The 27,584-nt window shown below is 35.9% G+C and overlaps 1 protein-coding gene and 1 long non-coding RNA gene across 2 annotated transcripts in view; both read left to right on the plus strand.

Moving 5' to 3' along the window:
• Positions 1-19,990, plus strand: part of LOC117659668 (leukocyte elastase inhibitor-like) — a 29,291-nt gene extending 9,301 nt beyond the window's left edge. Inside the window, exons 3-7 of the mRNA XM_087890738.1 lie at positions 10,684-10,821; positions 11,323-11,440; positions 16,056-16,198; positions 17,019-17,186; positions 18,528-19,990. Coding sequence (XP_087746864.1) covers positions 10,684-10,821; positions 11,323-11,440; positions 16,056-16,198; positions 17,019-17,186; positions 18,528-18,932 — 972 coding nt within the window. The 3' untranslated portion in view covers positions 18,933-19,990. The remainder of the gene's footprint in view (positions 1-10,683; positions 10,822-11,322; positions 11,441-16,055; positions 16,199-17,018; positions 17,187-18,527) is intronic.
• Positions 782-10,466, plus strand: LOC132711662 (uncharacterized). Its single transcript, XR_015733263.1, has 5 exons — positions 782-938; positions 1,440-1,557; positions 5,742-5,879; positions 6,381-6,498; positions 9,473-10,466. It is a non-coding gene; the product is annotated as an uncharacterized LOC132711662 (long non-coding RNA).
• Positions 19,991-27,584: the final 7,594 nt, after the last annotated feature.

The following is a 27,584-nucleotide window of genomic DNA, read 5'->3' on the forward strand; positions in this document are numbered from 1 at the left end:
TCACCTCACCCTGGCTACACTCCTAAGATGATGCTGTTTGTCCAATTGCCAATTGTCTGATTAGCTTTTGAAAAATGCAGCAAGCACAACAGATGCCATTGTTATTGAGCTTCTTTAACTCTGCTCTCAATTCTCATTCAGATTTGGGATTCTATTTGCATGAGGATGGGAGCAACTCCTATTTGCTTGGAATGTAAACAGCATGCATAGGAAGTCTGATAGGGATTCAGCCCTCTGTGCTTGACTTCTTCAAAGCCATTATGGCAATTGCTAATTATGGAAATAGCAATAGTAATAGCACTAAGATTTATATACTACTTCATAGTGCTTTACGGCCCTCTCTAAGCAGTTTACAGAGTCAGCATATTTTCCCCAACAATCTGGGTCCTCATTTTACCAAACTTAGAAGGATGGAAGGTTGAGTCAACTTTCAACCATTCAGAATTGAACTCCTGAAGTGAGCAGTGAGTTAGCCTGCAATACTGCATTCTAACTACTGCGCCACCATGACTCTTAGCAAATGGTATTACTTCAGACAAAAGTCCTTAACATGAAGTCCCAGGGTTTGAAAAATCATTTCTGTGGATCCTCGAGATACCCTTCACCAACAATTACTCCAATATAAGGACAATTTAATGATATGCTGTGGTAGGAAAATCATGCTACCTCGAGTTTAAGTCCTAAAATTGACTTCATTTTGTTTGTTTGAAATATCTAAGGTTTTCCAAAGTCTGCTATTGTGGTATTACATTTAGAATTGATGTTAAACTTAATTTGATTAAGCATATGTCATATTATAGGTGCTTTCTGTACTCAACGATGGAGAGGTTCACCAAAGATTTGAGAAAGTTATTTCTGATATCAACAAACCAGGTGCTAATTATAGCCTCAGTCTAGTCAACCAGCTCTTTGGAGAAACATCATATGATTTTCTTGCAGTAAGTTACATACATGTTGGAGAACTGGCTGGAAACAACCATAAATGCTCTGTTTGTTTTAATGTTTGCCTGTCTCATTGCAATTGCAGTTTGGCTCTAATAAGGTACCAAATATTCCTGTAGCTTTATTTCGTTCATTGAGTTGTCTAGAGGGGAAATTTAAAAGTCTAGCTGCTTTTACTGGGAATGTTACAGGAACATCCAGTGGAATGTTCCTAAATATAGAACTATCAAATAAAAGTCATAAATAGAACCATGTGACCCATAATTGCCAGATATATTTTTGAATAAACTGTTATTTTAGGATAATTCTATATAGTTCCTAATATCTGATAAACTTTTTCTAGGCTGTATCAACTATCCAATGGCATTGGCTGGTTTTAGATAGTATTCAGTGTAATAAATAATGTTTCCTGATTTTTAGTTCGTAGAAAAATGAGACAAAATCAATTCTTGTTCTTTATATTTGCTTCTGTTATTGAGATGTCATTGTTTCTTAAGTCATTTATAGAATCCACTCAGAGATTCTACCATGCAGGTCTGGAGAAACTTAACTTCACACAAGCTTCAGAAGATTCAAGAAGACATATAAATGCCTGGGTAGAAGAAAAAACCTCAGGTGAGAATGATAATAAGAGTTAATTAGTAGCTGCATTAAGTAAGACATGCAATATTGTGTGTGCATGTCAGAGAGACAGACAAGGCAGGCAAACCCACCTGCTATTATTTGCTATGTAGAAGCCCATCAAATCTCAGATGAAATTCTAGCCATGAATATATTATTGGTTTTATTGATGGACACATCTGAGCATATTTCTGTTATTTAACTTGCCTGTTATTTAACTTGTATGTGTGTGGTAACCTTACTAAATAATGATATAAGATGGGCAACTGTATAAATGTTAAGAGAGGGAGGATGGGTGGATGGAGGTTGGACTGGCCCTGAGGAAGCAAAAGCTACATTCCATCCTCAGTCAGAGGAGTTCTCTGGGTGACTGTCTTGAGCTCCTGAAGAGAGAAATCTAATAATTAAATTAAAATGAAGAGGGGGGGGGAGGGAGGGACAGAGGGAGGGAGGGAGACAGGGACAGAGACAGAGGGTGGTGAGTGATGTTAAGAAATAATAAATCTTATCTATCAATTAAAGCAGTTTTTTTTAAAAAAATCTTTCAAAGGAAACATTCAGGATCTGCTTGTCCTTGAAATAATTGATTTGCTTACAAAACTGGTTTTGGTGCATGCTATCTATTACTTTTTTTAAAAAAAAATTAAATTTTCTTTTAATACAAACATTCCATCACACATCTTAGTGTGTCATCTGAATATACATTTCTTTGTGTCTTAACAATTAAACTTACCACCATATTAATTTCTTACATTCATTCTTATATTAATACTAAATAATAATAATGATAAAATGACATAAACTAACACTTCTCTTCTTTACTTATCTACTTTTACAATACATTAATTTCATATTTATTCTCTAACCATTGATAAAATAACTCCCATATATTCTTCCTTTTCTAGAATTGCAAGTGTTAACCTGTTCATTTCTGCACATTCTAATATTTTCTTAGTCACTTTTTCATCTATAGGGATCTCTTCGCTTTTCCAATTTTGTGCAAATATAATTCTAGCTGAGGTTATTATATCAATAATCAAATATACAGTTTCTTTACTATAATTCACGATAAAATCCCCAACAGGAACAATTCCAGTTTTAAATCAATATGTTGTTGCGTCATCTTCTCCAGCCACATACAAATTTTTGCCCAGTATCTTTTTGCTTCCCCACACGTCCACCACATATGATAATACAACCCCGGTGTCTGTTGGCATTTCCAACATTTAGTTGATTTATCTTTAAACATTTTGGCCAGTCTTTCTGGTGCTAAGTGCCATCTGTAAAACATCTTATATAGATTTTCCTTGTATGCAGTTGATGGTGTTAATTTGTAATTCCTATCCCATAGTTGCTGCCATTTATCTCGCTCTATCGTGTGACCGAAGTTTTTTGCCCATGCTATCATTGTTCCTTTAATTTGTTCTTCTCCTAATTTAATGCTCAATAAGTAACTGTACAATTTTTTTTTATCATTCTCTCTTCTATTCCTGTCAATATCTTATCCAATTCTGTCAGTTCCATATAAAAACCATAAAGTTTAGCATCCTTTTAATATCTAGATCGTATTTGCAACTGTGTGTACTAATCCATATCAATCCCCTGCTTTTCCAATTCACATTTCATTTTAAGTTCCCCCTTATCTGACAAAATATCTTTGTAACTAACAATATTTCCCATATTAATAATATTTGGATGTATATGTGCTTCCATCGTCAAAAGCCAGACTGATATCTTCAAGTAGTGTTGCTCTCTAATTTTTTCCCATACTAATAACAAAGCATTTCTTATATACTGTCTTTGGAAGTAACCATGTATCTTATTTTCCCCATATCATAAAAAAGCATGCCAACCTAAATGCAGGTCATGTTCCTCCAATGCTAATAACCTTATATTTCTCAATACAATCCATTCCTTCATCCAAGTTAGTGCTGCTGCCTGCTAATATAATTTCCAATTCGGTAGTCCAAACCCTCCCATAGCTCTTACGTCTTGTAGCATTTTTAGATTGATTCTCGCCTTTTTACCCTGCCATATATATTTCGTTATTATCTTATTGAGCTCTTTAAAGTATTTTTTCTCCAATTTTATCAAGATTGGAATAAAAACAATACTCTTGGTAATATGTTCATTTTAATTGTAGCTATTTTTCCTATTAATGATGATTGCAGGTTTTTCCATCTATCCAAATCTACCTCAATTTTCTTTTTTAGCTTGTAGTAGTTGTCTTTCTTAATCGTTACACATCTTGCTGTAAATTTTACCCCTAAATATTTTACTTTGTTTGCAATCTAGATATCTAATCTCTCCGTCAAGTCCCTTTTCTGCTTCTCTGTGATATTTTTCACTAAAATTTTCATTTTGTCCTTATTGATTTTCAGTCCTGCCACCTCACCATATTCTTCTATTCTTTTTAATAACTTTGGTCCTATTTCTTGCGGATCTTCTAAAATAAATACCAAATCATCTGTGAATGCCTGCAATTTATATTCCTCCTTTTCTATTTCCATATTGATGTTAAGTGATGTTAAGAAATAATAAATCTTTAACAGTCACAGCTTGAGGGTTTGCTGATTCACCAGCCCTGATGTCAGCCATCTTTCAGCCACTTTGTATTTATCCAGCTATTAGGGTGACAATTCCAACTATTTTCCACACAGTATAAAAGCAAAATTTTAGTTAAAGTCAATACCAAATTCTTCTCCTCAGTACCAAATTCTTTTCCTTGCCGCTTCCACTTTAAAACTTTCTCTTAACGTGTAATCCGGTAGCTGTATCAATGTTGCAAATGTTAACAAGCTTAACAAGCACTTTCCCTAGTAGCTTCCTCCTCCCGCCCTCAGGCGCCATTTTCTGCATTTTAAAACGGAGTTAAAGTATTACTTGCAATTTTTTTTCTTTTTTCTCCTGATTTGCTCTGTCTGCAATCAAGGTAAAGATGTTAAAAGTCCCCTCATTTCTTTTCAGCAGATTTTGGTCGCGGCTTCTAGCTCCGCTTCAGCGGAGTTGTCCCTGGTCTGGAGCAGCTTGACAGGCTTCAATAGGGAGTCCACACCCTTCGCGCCCCAGGATTTCTCCTGGCACACTTGGGGGGGCTCTACTTCCGCCTGTCGGCTGTTCTCTCTCCCCTTTGCCCGGGGAGAGGGTTCCAAGCCTCCAGACAGCAGTTTTTCGGCTGTTCTGGGGCTTTTACGGAACTGGGGATCAGGCGCTCGTAAAAGAGCGTCTTCGAGCCTCGTGGAGCCAACCGAAAATTTTGGATACAATTGAAAGAGCTTTTTCAAAAAACAGCTTGGAAAATCATAAAGAGTTGTTGGATGGCCAGCAGAAAAATTTTCTGAGGAGTTTGCCTTTGGAAGACCATGAGGCTGTTAGGATTGAAAGGCAGGCTGGCACAGTTGAAACAAAGGTCGGGGCAGACACTTCCATTCAATTGATAGAAAAGCAACAAATAGATTTATCATTGCAAGCTGATAAATTTTATGGCAACAAATTCTGGCTATATGGACAAAGGAATGGACTGAATGATTATATAAGCAAGAAGAGTCGGAATGGGGATTTTAAATTAGAAAAAGTGACTTCAAGAAGAGAGCCAGTTTTTCAGAAATATCAACCTCAAATCAACATTTTAAAATTTTCAAAAATAAAATTGGGGGGAATGTTGCAAGACTTAATAAAGAAGAAGGATTGGAAAAAATATCGAAAGAAGAGAAGAACAGAAGATTAAGTTTTTGTTTTCTTTTTTTTTCTTTCGGGGGAAGGAAGACTCTAGTAAATTGAAAAGTTTAGTTACATTGGTATTGTTAAAGGCTACTCTAAGATAAAATGATATAATATTCTTCCTGTAGATTTTGAAATTTATAGTTGGTAAATATGTGTTTTAATGGTATTAAGAGATTTTAAAATGTTTAACATAAGATTATACTATTTTAAAAGAGACATGAGATAAAATGTTTAAAACTTTAAGATGTTCAATTTTTTGAAGGAAAGAGGCTTAATGTTAAATTTAGAACTCTATTAGGGAGTAATGCTCAAAAAAAATGATGTTTGAGGGTGCGGAAATGAAACTCAGCTATGATTTTTACTGTTTGTAATTACATTTACAAACATTTACTGTTTGTAATTACATTTAGAATTGATGTTAAACTTAATTTGATTAAGCATATGTCATATTATAGGTGCTTTCTGTACTCAACGATGGAGAGGTTCACCAAAGATTTGAGAAAGTTATTTCTGATATCAACAAACCAGGTGCTAATTATAGCCTCAGTCTAGTCAACCAGCTCTTTGGAGAAACATCATATGATTTTCTTGCAGTAAGTTACATACATGTTGGAGAACTGGCTGGAAACAACCATAAATGCTCTGTTTGTTTTAATGTTTGCCTGTCTCATTGCAATTGCAGTTTGGCTCTAATAAGGTACCAAATATTCCTGTAGCTTTATTTCGTTCATTGAGTTGTCTAGAGGGGAAATTTAAAAGTCTAGCTGCTTTTACTGGGAATGTTACAGGAACATCCAGTGGAATGTTCCTAAATATAGAACTATCAAATAAAAGTCATAAATAGAACCATGTGACCCATAATTGCCAGATATATTTTTGAATAAACTGTTATTTTAGGATAATTCTATATAGTTCCTAATATCTGATAAACTTTTTCTAGGCTGTATCAACTATCCAATGGCATTGGCTGGTTTTAGATAGTATTCAGTGTAATAAATAATGTTTCCTGATTTTTAGTTCGTAGAAAAATGAGACAAAATCAATTCTTGTTCTTTATATTTGCTTCTGTTATTGAGATGTCATTGTTTCTTAAGTCATTTATAGAATCCACTCAGAGATTCTACCATGCAGGTCTGGAGAAACTTAACTTCACACAAGCTTCAGAAGATTCAAGAAGACATATAAATGCCTGGGTAGAAGAAAAAACCTCAGGTGAGAATGATAATAAGAGTTAATTAGTAGCTGCATTAAGTAAGACATGCAATATTGTGTGTGCATGTCAGAGAGACAGACAAGGCAGGCAAACCCACCTGCTATTATTTGCTATGTAGAAGCCCATCAAATCTCAGATGAAATTCTAGCCATGAATATATTATTGGTTTTATTGATGGACACATCTGAGCATATTTCTGTTATTTAACTTGCCTGTTATTTAACTTGTATGTGTGTGGTAACCTTACTAAATAATGATATAAGATGGGCAACTGTATAAATGTTAAGAGAGGGAGGATGGGTGGATGGAGGTTGGACTGGCCCTGAGGAAGCAAAAGCTACATTCCATCCTCAGTCAGAGGAGTTCTCTGGGTGACTGTCTTGAGCTCCTGAAGAGAGAAATCTAATAATTAAATTAAAATGAAGAGAGGGGGGGGAGGGAGGGACAGAGGGAGGGAGGGAGACAGGGACAGAGACAGAGGGTGGTGAGTGATGTTAAGAAATAATAAATCTTATCTATCAATTAAAGCAGTTTTTTTTAAAAAAATCTTTCAAAGGAAACATTCAGGATCTGCTTGTCCTTGAAATAATTGATTTGCTTACAAAACTGGTTTTGGTGCATGCTATCTATTACTTTTTTTTAAAAAAAATTAAATTTTCTTTTAATACAAACATTCCATCACACATCTTAGTGTGTCATCTGAATATACATTTCTTTGTGTCTTAACAATTAAACTTACCACCATATTAATTTCTTACATTCATTCTTATATTAATACTAAATAATAATAATGATAAAATGACATAAACTAACACTTCTCTTCTTTACTTATCTACTTTTACAATACATTAATTTCATATTTATTCTCTAACCATTGATAAAATAACTCCCATATATTCTTCCTTTTCTAGAATTGCAAGTGTTAACCTGTTCATTTCTGCACATTCTAATATTTTCTTAGTCACTTTTTCATCTATAGGGATCTCTTCGCTTTTCCAATTTTGTGCAAATATAATTCTAGCTGAGGTTATTATATCAATAATCAAATATACAGTTTCTTTACTATAATTCACGATAAAATCCCCAACAGGAACAATTCCAGTTTTAAATCAATATGTTGTTGCGTCATCTTCTCCAGCCACATACAAATTTTTGCCCAGTATCTTTTTGCTTCCCCACACGTCCACCACATATGATAATACAACCCCGGTGTCTGTTGGCATTTCCAACATTTAGTTGATTTATCTTTAAACATTTTGGCCAGTCTTTCTGGTGCTAAGTGCCATCTGTAAAACATCTTATATAGATTTTCCTTGTATGCAGTTGATGGTGTTAATTTGTAATTCCTATCCCATAGTTGCTGCCATTTATCTCGCTCTATCGTGTGACCGAAGTTTTTTGCCCATGCTATCATTGTTCCTTTAATTTGTTCTTCTCCTAATTTAATGCTCAATAAGTAACTGTACAATTTTTTTTTATCATTCTCTCTTCTATTCCTGTCAATATCTTATCCAATTCTGTCAGTTCCATATAAAAACCATAAAGTTTAGCATCCTTTTAATATCTAGATCGTATTTGCAACTGTGTGTACTAATCCATATCAATCCCCTGCTTTTCCAATTCACATTTCATTTTAAGTTCCCCCTTATCTGACAAAATATCTTTGTAACTAACAATATTTCCCATATTAATAATATTTGGATGTATATGTGCTTCCATCGTCAAAAGCCAGACTGATATCTTCAAGTAGTGTTGCTCTCTAATTTTTTCCCATACTAATAACAAAGCATTTCTTATATACTGTCTTTGGAAGTAACCATGTATCTTATTTTCCCCATATCATAAAAAAGCATGCCAACCTAAATGCAGGTCATGTTCCTCCAATGCTAATAACCTTATATTTCTCAATACAATCCATTCCTTCATCCAAGTTAGTGCTGCTGCCTGCTAATATAATTTCCAATTCGGTAGTCCAAACCCTCCCATAGCTCTTACGTCTTGTAGCATTTTTAGATTGATTCTCGCCTTTTTACCCTGCCATATATATTTCGTTATTATCTTATTGAGCTCTTTAAAGTATTTTTTCTCCAATTTTATCAAGATTGGAATAAAAACAATACTCTTGGTAATATGTTCATTTTAATTGTAGCTATTTTTCCTATTAATGATGATTGCAGGTTTTTCCATCTATCCAAATCTACCTCAATTTTCTTTTTTAGCTTGTAGTAGTTGTCTTTCTTAATCGTTACACATCTTGCTGTAAATTTTACCCCTAAATATTTTACTTTGTTTGCAATCTAGATATCTAATCTCTCCGTCAAGTCCCTTTTCTGCTTCTCTGTGATATTTTTCACTAAAATTTTCATTTTGTCCTTATTGATTTTCAGTCCTGCCACCTCACCATATTCTTCTATTCTTTTTAATAACTTTGGTCCTATTTCTTGCGGATCTTCTAAAATAAATACCAAATCATCTGTGAATGCCTGCAATTTATATTCCTCCTTTTCTATTTCCATATTGATGTTAAGTGATGTTAAGAAATAATAAATCTTTAACAGTCACAGCTTGAGGGTTTGCTGATTCACCAGCCCTGATGTCAGCCATCTTTCAGCCACTTTGTATTTATCCAGCTATTAGGGTGACAATTCCAACTATTTTCCACACAGTATAAAAGCAAAATTTTAGTTAAAGTCAATACCAAATTCTTCTCCTCAGTACCAAATTCTTTTCCTTGCCGCTTCCACTTTAAAACTTTCTCTTAACGTGTAATCCGGTAGCTGTATCAATGTTGCAAATGTTAACAAGCTTAACAAGCACTTTCCCTAGTAGCTTCCTCCTCCCGCCCTCAGGCGCCATTTTCTGCATTTTAAAACGGAGTTAAAGTATTACTTGCAATTTTTTTTCTTTTTTCTCCTGATTTGCTCTGTCTGCAATCAAGGTAAAGATGTTAAAAGTCCCCTCATTTCTTTTCAGCAGATTTTGGTCGCGGCTTCTAGCTCCGCTTCAGCGGAGTTGTCCCTGGTCTGGAGCAGCTTGACAGGCTTCAATAGGGAGTCCACACCCTTCGCGCCCCAGGATTTCTCCTGGCACACTTGGGGGGGCTCTACTTCCGCCTGTCGGCTGTTCTCTCTCCCCTTTGCCCGGGGAGAGGGTTCCAAGCCTCCAGACAGCAGTTTTTCGGCTGTTCTGGGGCTTTTACGGAACTGGGGATCAGGCGCTCGTAAAAGAGCGTCTTCGAGCCTCGTGGAGCCAACCGAAAATTTTGGATACAATTGAAAGAGCTTTTTCAAAAAACAGCTTGGAAAATCATAAAGAGTTGTTGGATGGCCAGCAGAAAAATTTTCTGAGGAGTTTGCCTTTGGAAGACCATGAGGCTGTTAGGATTGAAAGGCAGGCTGGCACAGTTGAAACAAAGGTCGGGGCAGACACTTCCATTCAATTGATAGAAAAGCAACAAATAGATTTATCATTGCAAGCTGATAAATTTTATGGCAACAAATTCTGGCTATATGGACAAAGGAATGGACTGAATGATTATATAAGCAAGAAGAGTCGGAATGGGGATTTTAAATTAGAAAAAGTGACTTCAAGAAGAGAGCCAGTTTTTCAGAAATATCAACCTCAAATCAACATTTTAAAATTTTCAAAAATAAAATTGGGGGGAATGTTGCAAGACTTAATAAAGAAGAAGGATTGGAAAAAATATCGAAAGAAGAGAAGAACAGAAGATTAAGTTTTTGTTTTCTTTTTTTTTCTTTCGGGGGAAGGAAGACTCTAGTAAATTGAAAAGTTTAGTTACATTGGTATTGTTAAAGGCTACTCTAAGATAAAATGATATAATATTCTTCCTGTAGATTTTGAAATTTATAGTTGGTAAATATGTGTTTTAATGGTATTAAGAGATTTTAAAATGTTTAACATAAGATTATACTATTTTAAAAGAGACATGAGATAAAATGTTTAAAACTTTAAGATGTTCAATTTTTTGAAGGAAAGAGGGTTAATGTTAAATTTAGAACTCTATTAGGGAGTAATGCTCAAAAAAAATGATGTTTGAGGGTGCGGAAATGAAACTCAGCTATGATTTTTACTGTTTGTAATTACATTTACAAACATTTACTGTTTGTAATTACATTTAGAATTGATGTTAAACTTAATTTGATTAAGCATATGTCATATTATAGGTGCTTTCTGTACTCAACGATGGAGAGGTTCACCAAAGATTTGAGAAAGTTATTTCTGATATCAACAAACCAGGTGCTAATTATAGCCTCAGTCTAGTCAACCAGCTCTTTGGAGAAACATCATATGATTTTCTTGCAGTAAGTTACATACATGTTGGAGAACTGGCTGGAAACAACCATAAATGCTCTGTTTGTTTTAATGTTTGCCTGTCTCATTGCAATTGCAGTTTGGCTCTAATAAGGTACCAAATATTCCTGTAGCTTTATTTCGTTCATTGAGTTGTCTAGAGGGGAAATTTAAAAGTCTAGCTGCTTTTACTGGGAATGTTACAGGAACATCCAGTGGAATGTTCCTAAATATAGAACTATCAAATAAAAGTCATAAATAGAACCATGTGACCCATAATTGCCAGATATATTTTTGAATAAACTGTTATTTTAGGATAATTCTATATAGTTCCTAATATCTGATAAACTTTTTCTAGGCTGTATCAACTATCCAATGGCATTGGCTGGTTTTAGATAGTATTCAGTGTAATAAATAATGTTTCCTGATTTTTAGTTCGTAGAAAAATGAGACAAAATCAATTCTTGTTCTTTATATTTGCTTCTGTTATTGAGATGTCATTGTTTCTTAAGTCATTTATAGAATCCACTCAGAGATTCTACCATGCAGGTCTGGAGAAACTTAACTTCACACAAGCTTCAGAAGATTCAAGAAGACATATAAATGCCTGGGTAGAAGAAAAAACCTCAGGTGAGAATGATAATAAGAGTTAATTAGTAGCTGCATTAAGTAAGACATGCAATATTGTGTGTGCATGTCAGAGAGACAGACAAGGCAGGCAAACCCACCTGCTATTATTTGCTATGTAGAAGCCCATCAAATCTCAGATGAAATTCTAGCCATGAATATATTATTGGTTTTATTGATGGACACATCTGAGCATATTTCTGTTATTTAACTTGCCTGTTATTTAACTTGTATGTGTGTGGTAACCTTACTAAATAATGATATAAGATGGGCAACTGTATAAATGTTAAGAGAGGGAGGATGGGTGGATGGAGGTTGGACTGGCCCTGAGGAAGCAAAAGCTACATTCCATCCTCAGTCAGAGGAGTTCTCTGGGTGACTGTCTTGAGCTCCTGAAGAGAGAAATCTAATAATTAAATTAAAATGAAGAGAGGGGGGGGAGGGAGGGACAGAGGGAGGGAGGGAGACAGGGACAGAGACAGAGGGTGGTGAGTGATGTTAAGAAATAATAAATCTTATCTATCAATTAAAGCAGTTTTTTTTAAAAAAATCTTTCAAAGGAAACATTCAGGATCTGCTTGTCCTTGAAATAATTGATTTGCTTACAAAACTGGTTTTGGTGCATGCTATCTATTACTTTTTTTTAAAAAAAATTAAATTTTCTTTTAATACAAACATTCCATCACACATCTTAGTGTGTCATCTGAATATACATTTCTTTGTGTCTTAACAATTAAACTTACCACCATATTAATTTCTTACATTCATTCTTATATTAATACTAAATAATAATAATGATAAAATGACATAAACTAACACTTCTCTTCTTTACTTATCTACTTTTACAATACATTAATTTCATATTTATTCTCTAACCATTGATAAAATAACTCCCATATATTCTTCCTTTTCTAGAATTGCAAGTGTTAACCTGTTCATTTCTGCACATTCTAATATTTTCTTAGTCACTTTTTCATCTATAGGGATCTCTTCGCTTTTCCAATTTTGTGCAAATATAATTCTAGCTGAGGTTATTATATCAATAATCAAATATACAGTTTCTTTACTATAATTCACGATAAAATCCCCAACAGGAACAATTCCAGTTTTAAATCAATATGTTGTTGCGTCATCTTCTCCAGCCACATACAAATTTTTGCCCAGTATCTTTTTGCTTCCCCACACGTCCACCACATATGATAATACAACCCCGGTGTCTGTTGGCATTTCCAACATTTAGTTGATTTATCTTTAAACATTTTGGCCAGTCTTTCTGGTGCTAAGTGCCATCTGTAAAACATCTTATATAGATTTTCCTTGTATGCAGTTGATGGTGTTAATTTGTAATTCCTATCCCATAGTTGCTGCCATTTATCTCGCTCTATCGTGTGACCGAAGTTTTTTGCCCATGCTATCATTGTTCCTTTAATTTGTTCTTCTCCTAATTTAATGCTCAATAAGTAACTGTACAATTTTTTTTTATCATTCTCTCTTCTATTCCTGTCAATATCTTATCCAATTCTGTCAGTTCCATATAAAAACCATAAAGTTTAGCATCCTTTTAATATCTAGATCGTATTTGCAACTGTGTGTACTAATCCATATCAATCCCCTGCTTTTCCAATTCACATTTCATTTTAAGTTCCCCCTTATCTGACAAAATATCTTTGTAACTAACAATATTTCCCATATTAATAATATTTGGATGTATATGTGCTTCCATCGTCAAAAGCCAGACTGATATCTTCAAGTAGTGTTGCTCTCTAATTTTTTCCCATACTAATAACAAAGCATTTCTTATATACTGTCTTTGGAAGTAACCATGTATCTTATTTTCCCCATATCATAAAAAAGCATGCCAACCTAAATGCAGGTTATGTTCCTCCAATGCTAATAACCTTATATTTCTCAATACAATCCATTCCTTCATCCAAGTTAGTGCTGCTGCCTGCTAATATAATTTCCAATTCGGTAGTCCAAACCCTCCCATAGCTCTTACGTCTTGTAGCATTTTTAGATTGATTCTCGCCTTTTTACCCTGCCATATATATTTCGTTATTATCTTATTGAGCTCTTTAAAGTATTTTTTCTCCAATTTTATCAAGATTGGAATAAAAACAATACTCTTGGTAATATGTTCATTTTAATTGTAGCTATTTTTCCTATTAATGATGATTGCAGGTTTTTCCATCTATCCAAATCTACCTCAATTTTCTTTTTTAGCTTGTAGTAGTTGTCTTTCTTAATCGTTACACATCTTGCTGTAAATTTTACCCCTAAATATTTTACTTTGTTTGCAATCTAGATATCTAATCTCTCCGTCAAGTCCCTTTTCTGCTTCTCTGTGATATTTTTCACTAAAATTTTCATTTTGTCCTTATTGATTTTCAGTCCTGCCACCTCACCATATTCTTCTATTCTTTTTAATAACTTTGGTCCTATTTCTTGCGGATCTTCTAAAATAAATACCAAATCATCTGTGAATGCCTGCAATTTATATTCCTCCTTTTCTATTTCCATATTGATGTTAAGTGATGTTAAGAAATAATAAATCTTTAACAGTCACAGCTTGAGGGTTTGCTGATTCACCAGCCCTGATGTCAGCCATCTTTCAGCCACTTTGTATTTATCCAGCTATTAGGGTGACAACTATTTTCCACACAGTATAAAAGCAAAATTTTAGTTAAAGTCAATACCAAATTCTTCTCCTCAGTACCAAATTCTTTTCCTTGCCGCTTCCACTTTAAAACTTTCTCTTAACGTGTAATCCGGTAGCTGTATCAATGTTGCAAATGTTAACAAGCTTAACAAGCACTTTCCCTAGTAGCTTCCTCCTCCCGCCCTCAGGCGCCATTTTCTGCATTTTAAAACGGAGTTAAAGTATTACTTGCAATTTTTTTTCTTTTTTCTCCTGATTTGCTCTGTCTGCAATCAAGGTAAAGATGTTAAAAGTCCCCTCATTTCTTTTCAGCAGATTTTGGTCGCGGCTTCTAGCTCCGCTTCAGCGGAGTTGTCCCTGGTCTGGAGCAGCTTGACAGGCTTCAATAGGGAGTCCACACCCTTCGCGCCCCAGGATTTCTCCTGGCACACTTGGGGGGGCTCTACTTCCGCCTGTCGGCTGTTCTCTCTCCCCTTTGCCCGGGGAGAGGGTTCCAAGCCTCCAGACAGCAGTTTTTCGGCTGTTCTGGGGCTTTTACGGAACTGGGGATCAGGCGCTCGTAAAAGAGCGTCTTCGAGCCTCGTGGAGCCAACCGAAAATTTTGGATACAATTGAAAGAGCTTTTTCAAAAAACAGCTTGGAAAATCATAAAGAGTTGTTGGATGGCCAGCAGAAAAATTTTCTGAGGAGTTTGCCTTTGGAAGACCATGAGGCTGTTAGGATTGAAAGGCAGGCTGGCACAGTTGAAACAAAGGTCGGGGCAGACACTTCCATTCAATTGATAGAAAAGCAACAAATAGATTTATCATTGCAAGCTGATAAATTTTATGGCAACAAATTCTGGCTATATGGACAAAGGAATGGACTGAATGATTATATAAGCAAGAAGAGTCGGAATGGGGATTTTAAATTAGAAAAAGTGACTTCAAGAAGAGAGCCAGTTTTTCAGAAATATCAACCTCAAATCAACATTTTAAAATTTTCAAAAATAAAATTGGGGGGAATGTTGCAAGACTTAATAAAGAAGAAGGATTGGAAAAAATATCGAAAGAAGAGAAGAACAGAAGATTAAGTTTTTGTTTTCTTTTTTTTTCTTTCGGGGGAAGGAAGACTCTAGTAAATTGAAAAGTTTAGTTACATTGGTATTGTTAAAGGCTACTCTAAGATAAAATGATATAATATTCTTCCTGTAGATTTTGAAATTTATAGTTGGTAAATATGTGTTTTAATGGTATTAAGAGATTTTAAAATGTTTAACATAAGATTATACTATTTTAAAAGAGACATGAGATAAAATGTTTAAAACTTTAAGATGTTCAATTTTTTGAAGGAAAGAGGCTTAATGTTAAATTTAGAACTCTATTAGGGAGTAATGCTCAAAAAAAATGATGTTTGAGGGTGCGGAAATGAAACTCAGCTATGATTTTTACTGTTTGTAATACTGTTAAAGTATTGGATTATATATTAAGAAAAAGTTTTTTATAACTAGGAAGATTGAATTTAACTTAACTGCTCTTGGTAATTTATAAAAGGGAGGTTGATGAATTGGAGTAAGGGGAATTAAAGAACGTGTGGGAGTTTTGAATTTTATAGTTAGTTAGCTTATTTTAGTATATGTTTGTTAGATGCTATACCCTGGTTTTGCTCTGGAAAGTCAGGGGTGGGGTGGGGAGGGCGGGATAAGGGTTGGGGTGGGATAAAAGTGTTGAATAGAGAAATGTTTTAACAGAAAAGTAAATGTGGGGGAATGTACAAATAATGAAATGACAGTATTAAGAATGATAGTTATTGGAGGAGTACGATGCAAAAAAAAAGATGTATTCAGATGATATATTAACTGACTGACTTTATATTGTATGTTTGTCTGAATGTTTATAAAATAAAAACTTTTTTATAAAAAAAAGAAATAATAAATCTTATCTGTCAATTAAAGCAGTTTTTTAAAAAAAACTTTCAAAGGTAAAATTCAGGATCTGCTTGTCCCTGGAATAATTGATTCACTTACAAAACTGGTTTTGGTGAATGCGATCTATTTCAAGGGAAACTGGGCAAATAAGTTCAACAAAGATCACACAGAGGAAAAGCCATTCTGGATTAACAAGGTATTCATTTACTGTATTAACAGAGTAAAAGAGACATTATGAATATTTTAAATTGTGTTATTTTGTATATATCTGAAGTAAGCGTGGAATTAATTTGAAAAATTCCTGTAGCAAAGAAATTGCTTACTCCTTCCATTTTATTGATCTTTGTGGAAATGGATGAATCATGAAAGTCAGTCATCTTAAGTCCTTCAGGTTTTGTGTGTAGCAATTCAGACTTTTCTGTCATTTAAACTTTGCTCAGGGATTTTTAGTGCAGCACCACTCCCACTAATTCTATGTGATTAGCTACAATAATTATGGTGTGATTAGTGAATATATTTGCTGAGTATGTGGATTTATTATGTATTATCACCTGGACATATTTGATGGAGGAGGAACAGGCACAATATTTTTCTATGTTGCTCTCCACAAAGAAGGCTAGTTTTGATATTATAGACATCTGTTCATTTGAGAAAACTGCTGATTAAAACCACAGACCTGTGTTTCATTGCATTCTTTTGCTCACAGAATTGACAATTCACTTTTCTAAAGGTCATAATCTTTGTCTGTTTTTTAAATCTATTCCTTAATATTCTAAAATTTTTCAAATTCTGTGAAAAGTAAATTATCACTATGTATAAAGACTGGAAACTCTGGTGGATGGCTGAGACATGATAAATGCTCATATAAAATCTCAGTTTGTCTTAAAAATTAAACGCAAAAGATGAAAGATTTAAGCAGAGGAAAAAAATCCCTAAGGATAAATCCATGATAGAATTATTTGCATTTCCTATTTATTTGAAAGATTTCTTCTAACATACATTTTCCCCACTTGTAGAAAGAAAGGAAAATAGTGCAGATGATGTTCAGGAAAGGAGAATACAACATGACCCACATATCGGCCTATCGGATTTCAATTCTTGAGATTCCGTATATTGATAATGACCTGAGCATGATCATTCTGCTCCCTGATGAGATTGAAGATAACTCTACTGGATTGGAAAAGGTGAGATTTTCTTTCATGAAACAGAATTTAAGACCTTGTCCATCTCTGGTACTAGCTATATGCTGTCCTTTTTAATATTGAAGCTTGGCTTTCTGCCATTATAGTTAGTACTATTGGGTTGACTTGTATTTTCCCTTATTTTGAAAAGATGCAAAAAAAAAGTCTAAAGAACACCAGCGAATGCATTTATATTTCAAAGGATTGTATACAAAGGGGGATTCCATCTGTACCTGATGTGTACAAGGCAATTGATAAGGTTGCCAATAACGTACAGTATTTCTTCTGACATTATTAAAATGCAAGGGATTCAATTTTTGATTCTTCAGTTTATACGTCATGTTAAAATAGCTATCAAGATTCATAGCTTGAAGGAAAGAACAAACAAGTTCATATAGCTGAGGTATTTTTTTGCATGGATATTTGTCTTCAATTAAGATATAGCTTCTGGCAACTCTCTGGAGAAATGCAAGTAGTTTATTTGGCAACATTTTCAGAAGTTGTTTGCCCTTGCCTGCTTCCTAGGGCTAAGAGAGTGTGACTGGCTCCAAATCACCAAACCTGGTAATTCAGATCAAAGTGATGATTTATAGTCTAGTGCTTTTAACCGCTATACCAAACTAGGCCTCAATGTTTACTTTTCTTTTAGCTTTCCTTTTAGCTTTCGGCATAATTGTAAATTATTGGGGTTTCTGGAATAAAAATTGGTATAAATTTTAATACAAACATGAATAAATTATAAAAATATTTCTTGTCAGCACGCAGGTTTTCTCTAATACAATTTATATACATTTGTCTGGGCTGCTGGCTAAACCATTCTAGCACTACTGCAGCAGTGTCAAACTGGATTTCTTCAAGGGCTGGATCAGCATTGTAGTTCTCCTCCGTGGGCCAGCTGGGGATGGGAGAGTGTTGGGACGGACGTCTCCTGCAGCATCCTGCCAGCCAAAACAGGATTCAGGCACTCCGTTTTGGCTACCAGAGGCACCGTGGGCTGGTTCTTTGCTATTTCCAGGCCGGCTCCGTATGCCAGATTTAAGCACCGGATCTGACCAAAGACCTTGAGTTTGACACCCCTGAACTAGTGACTCTCCCAGATGGATCTGCCTTATATTTCACATGTTTGTTAATAATGTATTGAGTTAGAAATTGATGTACTTTGAATATAAAGCTATATTTATATTCCTACTTTTTTCCTGGTTCTAAGGTCTACATTTATGACTTCCAGGATTTTTCTGTCGTTGTGAACACCTGCATCATACTTGTGTTAGAATATCAGGGTAAATCATAGTATCATATAACTAGGAATTTCTTTCTCCTTTAATGTGTTTCATCTTATTTTAGCTGGAGAGAGAAATTACATATGAGAAACTCATGGACTGGATCAATCCAGAGAAGATGTTCCCAAGAAAAATTGATCTCTCCTTCCCCAAATTTAAATTGGAAGAAAAATATGACCTGAAGCCAGTTCTGAGAAGCATGGGAATGACGGATGCATTTGATGAGGGCAAGGCAGACTTCTCTGGAATGTCAACTAACAATGATTTAGTCATATCTGAAGTTGTTCACAAATCATTCATAGAAGTCAATGAAGAAGGCACTGAGGCAGCTGCTGCCACTGCTGTAATAACGGTATTTAAAAGTGCAAATGTTGCAGTCGAATTCAAAGCTGACCATCCCTTCGTCTTTTCCGTTACCGATCGATCTCGAAAGAACATCCTGTTTTTTGGTAGATATAGTTCTCCATAATGGGTGCATCCATCATATGTTGGTACAATGGCTCTGACCCTTAATTCCTCATCAGATTTGCTTAAACCATGTGGTCACTACCACACTTAATGATCTTCTCTGTAATTAGGGTAGAGATAGTTCCTTTGTAATACTCCATAATACTGGATTTTAATTCTTTCTTTCCAGGATAGAATCATTTTTAATAAATTCAAGAAAATAAGTTTTTAGGTTTTAGTACAAGTGTTCTGACTGCGGACCGCAGACTTTTTGGCTCAGGTTTTGCCTCTGTGTTATTATGCTTCAGCACTTTTAGCCACAGCCCCTCCATCCCAGTCCCTTCGCCGTGGCCCATTCGTCGCAGTACAGTTCATGTTGGGCTTTTGGGCGCAGAGGACAGTTCGAAGCCAGCTAATTGGTGCAGGGGCTTGGGGGCTTTGGGAGTAGAGCGGGGTCTGAAGTTCAGAGGGATGCTCTGTCAGTTCGGAGCCTCCCACGGTGGCTGAGATCAGCGTGGGGGAGGGATCCAGCCACAAAAGATGGGGGGAGGGGGCTGTAGAGGTACCCAGGGCTTCTGTCTGTGTACGATGGGGCTGGGAGATGGCAAAGGTATTTCATTAGTAGCGTTTGGGGTTCTGCCCCTCATCCCGGCCAAGAGCCACTCGCCTGTCAGTTCAGAGCCTCCCGAGGCTGCCGAGAGCAGCAGGGTGGGGTGGGGAAGGAGGTCTGTAGAGGGCGAGGGATCCAGCCACAAAAGAGAAGGGGAGGGGGCAGTAGAGAGCGAGGGATCCATCAGGTGGGGTTCCCAGACGTTATTATAACTAGACGTAGATTCAGGCTGGAAGGGACCCTGGAGGTCTTCTAGTCCAACCCCCTGCTCTAGCAGGAGACCTTATATCATCTGAGTTATTTTGGTACCTCTATCAGAGAAGAAAATTCCCAGAAAAGGGAAGGAGTTTGCTAGGACAAGGCTAAACAGCCTCAGACGCTTGCTAGGAGAAGGAAGGGTAGGGGTGGAAACTCCCCTACACCCGATCCTGCCTCCATGACACTGAACAGGAAGAAAAGAGCAGGGGGGGGAGAGAAAGAAAGAAAGAAAGAAAGAAAGAAAGAAAGAAAGAAAGAAAGAAAGAAAGAAAGAAAGAAAGAGGGACATTCTTTTCCCCAAACATCCCTGGGAGGGCTAGAGCCCCAGGTCAGGGTAGACGGTCTTTCCCTGGAATTCAATGGGCAGCTTGAAAGGAATGTGAGTAGAGAAAGAGAAAAGGATAAGCGATTGGAATTAATGTTGCTCCTCACTCCTCTTCATTTCCATCTGTAAGGTCCAATAATAATATGTTTAAGCTCATAAATGCCAAACAAGAAATTTAAACGGAGGCTACACTTCAGAGAAGGTGTAACTCCTTTTTATACAGTGAGAAAATAACATCCTGGCTTCCTAATTAGATTTGTATATTCCTGCAAAAAGGATAGAATACTCCTCATTAGCCTTATCAGTCTAATCTCTTTCCTTTGGCCATTTGGCCCTCTGGTGTGACGGGAACAGATCAAAGCTGAGATATGTTCTTAGGTAGAAGGGGGAGGCTCTGATCAATGGTGAGACATATGATTTGACAAATACCAGGTACTTCACTCCCAGAAACCTGGGAGAAGCAGAGAGGGAACAAAGAGGTGGGGATGGGGGTTACAAGAGAGCAGGGCTCTTGGGACAGGTGGGTCTTCAGAAACCAGGAGAAGGAAAACTGACAGAGCCTCCCTCTGAACTGCAGCCCCTGCTTTACTTCCAAAGCCCCTGAGCCCCTGCACCGATTGGTTGGCTTTGAACTGTCCTCTGCACCCAAAAGCCCAAAGCGAACTGTACTGCGAAGAATGGGCTGCAGCAAAGGGACTGGGATGGAGGGACCGTGGCCCAAAGTGCCGAAGTGTAATAATGCGGAAGCGAAACCCTGGTGGAGAAACAGGCAGCGCTAAGAGTTTGAGCTGAAAAGTCCTAGACTCTTCTGACTGGTAGATAAATCCTGCAATATTGCTTTGTTTATAGGAATGTGGGTTGTGGGGAAATAGTTGCTAAGCATGAATCAAGGTATTACAACACAGAGGTAACTATGTATTTGCCCAGTGTACATTTCCATATGATGATACAAGTACAGTCAGCTCAGCTTCCATTGTGACATCATGTTTTTTCATTTGAGTGACATCATGGCTAGCTGTACTTGCCTCTGCTTGGCTTATAATAGCAAGTGTACAACAGTGCTAGAATGAGCAACATATTTATTTTTGTGATCATCATTTAATCAAGCAATTTGATTCTATGCTACTTAAATATTTACAAATGACATTTACCTTATATAATTCTTATTTTGCTGCAGTCTTTCACGTAATCAAATTTGAAATAAAAGACCATTTGATTATGTTGCTTTCAAATTTATTTAACAGTTGGTACGGTGATAAGACTCTTTATATCATGGGTCCACAGCCCTGTACCAGTCCATGGTCTGTTGGGAACTGGACCACGCAAGCATCAGATGAGCATGCAAAGCTTCATTTGCATATGCACGGGATTAGATTGAGTGCACAAACCCTTCTGCTCCCTCACTGCCGCCAATCCATGTAGTCAAAAGGTGGGGACCACTGGTTTATATTATTCAGTTACATATCACTGACATTCATCAGTTACGCCCAAATTGTATTTCAGGTAACCCTTGACTGTAATCGAGCCGATAATTACAGTCTTACCTTTTTGCGGGCATAAATCGTGATATCATGTGACCAGATTTAGTGATATGATAGTTATAATGATGGTCTTTAAGTGAACATAGGGTTGTTAAAGAAATCCCCAATGGGCATTTTTTTCAGGAAACTGGAAGTGAAAGCTGGAAACTGGCAAAAAAATTGGGGTCATGGCACCATTTGTTATAAAAGTGAGTCAGTTGCCATGTGCCCAAAATAAATCGTATAACGACAAGATCTGTGCCTGGGTAGCTTAACTCTGAAACCACATCCGGTTTGCTGCTGGCCGCCGCCAGATGTTCCTTCGGGATCATCAGCTTCCACTGCCTGTTAGAGCCGCCTTCACAACGGAATGGCGGCTCGAAAAAACTCCGTTTCCATGAGGAAACGGAGATAGAGCCGGCTGGGGTAGGTAGAACTCTCTGCATAGTCCCAAACGTTTTTCTTTTACTTTTGGGACGGAGCGGATGAGCTTCCCCATATCCCCAGCCGCTGCTCCGGGCTTTGGGAGACCTCTGCTATATGCAGAGCCAGGTGACAAGAGCAAGCCTGCGAATTTAACAGATTGATTAAAGAAAATGTAAGCTGGACCTGTGATACAGAATCGCAAGTATTTTACTTATTTTATAAAACTATTCAAGAGAAAAGGGGAAAGGAAAGAAGAAGAAAAAAAGGACTTTTAAAATGGCGTCTGCCGAGGCTTGAGAAGAGGCTGAAAGGGAAAGTCCTTCCATTCTCTATTATTACAATGTAGCGGAATAAATACCACTGGTTACAATTGTAGACAAAACTTCGCTCCTGTGTTCTTTTTCTCTCTCTTTTTTTCCTGGGGATCGGATATTGCTTCTGATTGGAAAGAAGTCTTTTTTTTTTTTTTACAAAGCTTGCCTGGGCGGAAACATGGCACTGAGACTTATAAAGTCAGACAAACAAGTAGTGGGGGGGGATTCCCCCACTAACAAGCTAAAGGAACAAGTTTTAAGTCTCCAGTCTCAGCAACCTGATTTTAATATAATAGAATTTCTCTTAGAGGAGATTGTAAGAAGGGATGAGATTGTGAATCAGCACCTTGAAAAATTTAAGCAGGAAATTAAAGAATTGGTGAAATCTAAGTTTGATTTTTTGGAGCGAAAAATTTTAAAAATGGCTAATGGCTTTTCAGAATTTATGATACAGTTGGATGCAAATACTAAGTTACTAGAGTCTAAAATGGAAGAAACTCAAGATAATTTGGACAATAGAATTCAAAAAATTGAAAATGATTTGATAAATATTCAAGATAATAGCTCAGAAGAAAAACCTAAAATGGAGGCTGATCAAAAGACTGGCAATGTAGAAAATTTGCAACAGAGGATTGAAAGAGAGGTTTTAATGGTACAATATAATTTCACTGAATATGCGATAAGACTGAGAGGTTTGCAGGAAAATAACAGAGATGATTTAAGGAAAATATCTTCTGAAATTCTAGCTGGGATTTTAAAGGTTCAACCTGAGGAAGTGTTTTGTAAGATTGACAGAGTTTACAGAATAAACTCCTGGATTGCAAAGCAAAGGCAATTGCCTAGAGATGTGGTGATTTATTTTACAGATAAAGAAATTAGGAATAACATTGTGCAAAATTCTTTCAATTCTAATTTGCAATTGTATGGAAGAAAGATTTGGATTTACAAAGAACTCCCACCTAAGATATTAACGGAAAGGAAGAAATTTGGTTTTTTGGTGACTGAGTTAAAAAAAAGAAATATTCCATTTAGGTGGGACGTCCCAGTTGGTATTATATTGAGATATCAAGGAGAAAGATACCAGTTAAATACTGTTGAAAGAGCGGAAGAATTTTATCAAAACATTTTGAAAATGAATTTAACATCTTTAGGCACAATACAGGATAAGCAGAAGGAGTTGGAAATAAAGGGAAAATATCGAATTACAGAGACTGTACCAGATAAATTGCCTTTGGATTTTTTGGATACCCCAGCCGGATTATTTACAAATTTGAGAGAAGTGCCATCTGACTCTAACGTGATGACTCATCAAGTCAAAGACAAGTATGGATACCAACCAGATGATATACAAGGGGCAAAAAAGAAACACGAGATACAAAAACAAAACCAACAAGATCAACCTATAAAGCAGAATGAAAACCGATTAGTTGATATACAATCTGTAGAAAGGAAACCAGGATGGAAATTAAACCCACAAAAAGAAAAGAAAAAAAGAAATAGGTCGTACAAAAATAGAAATTTCTAAACCAAGCAACAGTGAAGCCAGTGACTTTAAAAAATGTATGAATACGTGAAAAGATAGTGGAGGCGAAGTATTGGTTAATATTATCCTGAGGACAGTGACAGACCTCTGCATTGCCGTAATTCTGGGATGTGAAAAGATATATTATAATTATCTTGAGTTACAAGGCAAGAGAGTTACGTTGGGGCATGCAGAAGATCTGGTTGTTACCCACTAGGATGATGGGAATCAATAATCCTGATGAAAGCCACAATTACAACTATATGGAATATAACTATAATGTCACTCGGGTGGTTGCTTTTACTTTTATATATATATGAGGATATTTACTACTGATGGGGGCAGATATGATTGAAGATTTTGAACAAACTGTTGCATCAGGAAGCTATGTTACCCTATTATGGATGATGGTCTTAATAATCCAGCAGAAAGACTTCAAAGAAGATATTATATGGGCTATAAACTTAAAGTCATTGTCTTTTCTTTTCTATTTAGATATATTGGAATATATACGTATATATATATATATATATATATTTAAGCAGAGTGGGTAGTGATTCAAGATATTAAGAACTGTTGTGTATGGCAATTTTGCAGGAAAGTGGGTGAATAAGCTAGTTTACAGACTGATTAGTTTAAGAAAAGGGATGTTTAAATGATATATTTAGGGGAGTGGAGGAAATGGACAGAGTTGAATAAATGTTAAATTAGGATTTATGGGGCAGGCCGCTTTAAAATGTTATATTAATATACACAAAAGATTAAATGTTAAAGCAGGATTTACTATATATTTTTAAAGCGGAAGGTGGTTTTGAAATGTTGTAAAATAATATATAGATAAAAGTTTGAAAGAGGAGAAAAAGGGCAGATTATTGTTAAATTGGGGGTTATAAAAATATGTTAAATTAGAAGTCATCATATAATGTCATAGTAGAATCTTTTCTCTTTCTCTTTTTTTTCTTTTCTTTTTTTCTTTTTCTTCTCTTTTTTGAAATGTATGGTTAAAAGGGGATGTTATAATATTAATAATATTTCTAGTAAGTAAAGGTCAGCATTTAGAGGAGGAAGTAAGTAATCTGTTATGAATTTGGTTTTTTGTTATGAAGAAGTCACAGGGGGGAGGGGGGAGGGGGGGTTAGGGAGGGGGAGGGGGGGAAAGGGGGGAAAACTTGTATTTGAAAACTTTTTCAATAAAAAAAAATGAAACCACATCATAAGTAACCTCTGGGGAGGACACTTGTAACTTCGTTAAGTGATCAATTGAATGTCAATGATGACCTGTAGAATAAAAAATTATTTATTGGATTAACAGCATGGAATGAATATCCATTTGAGTCAAATGTCCATTAAATTAAATTCATTATTTTGATATTGAATATGGCAAGGTAAATAAAAAGGCTGCTGAGTGTTGCCTCCCCTCTCTCTCCATCACAGCATGGCATATCCCACTGATCCATCTATCAAATCTTCTAAGTGCACAAACTTATAAAAAACCCTATTAGAAATCGTGAATGAATGAATTCTGTAATACAGCCAAAGGGAAACCAATAAGCACTATGCATCCAGTTAACAGAATAAAATGTAGTAGAAGAACCAATAATGTAAAAGTAATGAGACATTATACAGTATTAGCACTCTGAGAGATGGATTATCACTTTTGCTGGTTACATTTTCAATCAATTTATTACAGTCTTAGACCAGAGACCAGAAGAAATAAAAACACTCAGTAAATATACAATTAAAAATTCTAGGATAAAATAATAAAATAACAACTAAAATCTATAATAAAACCCAATCTGTCAATTATACAGGGTCTAAATATACTACAATTACAATCACAATCCATAAACTTTGTGGCCCATTGTAGGTTCAATGCTAAAAGGGAAAAGACTAAACAGTTCAAAGGATTTGCCACATTTGTTATATAACATAACTATGGTGGAGAAGACACGTGTTTGCAACGAAACCCCAGTGCTGCTGCGCAGAATCTGGCCACCTGCACTGTAGTTATGGACTGTTCATCCTTAAGCAGCCACTGAAGATAGGTAGTCTTGGAACAGCCAGGATACCTAGAAGTTATTGGCAGAATATGTTTTTTCCTAATCTCTGTGTAAAAGGAACATCTAAGGATCATGTGACCCACAATCTCCACCTATCCTGAGCCACAGAAACAGAGTCTTTCTGTCAATGGTATCCTTTTATACTTGCCAAAAAGGACAGCCAATGGAAGTGCAGGACACTGTGTGAGCGAAAATGCTTTCCAGTGGTTTGCTGACTCCAACTGACTAAGATAGCTGACACATCTAATGGCATCTGGAGCCAGAAACAGCAGAGCTTTCCCTAAGTCCACCTGCTTCTCGATGTCCTCCACCCTTTATCAGAAGGTTTGTCTTGCTAAGTCATAGTCCACCTTGAGTATTGAAGCTGGGGAGAAGCCTGACTTGGCAAGGTTGGACTCGACAGCCTTGAGCCATGATGAGGAGAATTTGTTGGCTTTGTAAACTTGGAGAGTGTATGAAGTGGTATATTCTGTAAGTCTATGTGCTGTTTCTATTAACAATCGCATAATTCACTTAACTGCAGCAATTCACTTAACAACCTGGGAAAAGAGGACATAAAATGCAACTCCCTTAACTGCCTTCCTTACAACTGAAATTCTGAACCTAATTGAGGTTGTAATTCAAGGACTAGCTGCAATATATGCTGGCTTCCTCTATTGTGGACTCTCCCTAGTTTTTATACTGTATATAACTCAAAGCAGCAAATATATATAAGATTTTTCCTCCCAATTTTAGCAATTTGATATGATTGACAGACATTTTACCCTCACACATAGGTTATACATATTTTTAAAAAATGTTTATTATACTTAACATGCAAACGATGATACATTTTTAAAAGATGAAATGTAAATAAGATCCAAACCCAGAGAAGCATAGCTAGGAAATTCAAAGGGTTTTCAAGTTTCAGGATTGAAATAAAATGTGTTGAGATAGTAAGTGAGCAAACATTTTAAGTCAGATGTTCTTTAAATTTGGATACTGTGTACATAATTTATATAACATGTTATTTACTGCCATTAAGAAGAAAAGCCATTGCATTTATTTTTCCAGTAATTATTTTTACAACTCTGTTATTAGGTGCTTCATTTCAACCCAACAAAAGGAACTAAAAAATTTTCATAGATTGTGTAACCAACCCCAAAAAATAAAATAAAGGAAGAGAGTAATTGTCCCATAAATACTGTATATAAATAAAATGTGCATGTACACAGCACATAACTATCTCTTTCCTGTTTTATTCTTTTTTTCACACTACTGTTCCTTATTTTTGACAAAGTATCAGCAATTTTTTCACCATAGGAAGAACCAAGCTAGCCCCGTTAATTGCTTCTTTAAAGTTATCATTTTCAATCAGTTGTGATGAATGATTCACTCGTTAGGAGTTTCTTTGATAAATGTTTCTAATTCTTGAAGGAACATAGAAAGCTTGGTACAGCCTGATAAGAGAAGTGGTTCAAATCATCCAGATATTGATGTTCATTACTTGCAAACTCATTATGATATAAAGACATCTCCTGAATATGAAGATGAGCTTTAACGAGATTGATGTTAGGCACAAATAATCAGGAACAGCGGTTGAATTCAAAGCACTAAGAGGTTACTCTTGTCATCTATATGCAAGAATGTAAAGCTAAAT

The sequence above is a fragment of the Pantherophis guttatus genome, chromosome 3 (assembly GCF_059756535.1).
Source record: "Pantherophis guttatus breed Tessera chromosome 3, ASM5975653v1, whole genome shotgun sequence".
Classification (NCBI taxonomy): domain Eukaryota; kingdom Metazoa; phylum Chordata; class Lepidosauria; order Squamata; family Colubridae; genus Pantherophis; species Pantherophis guttatus.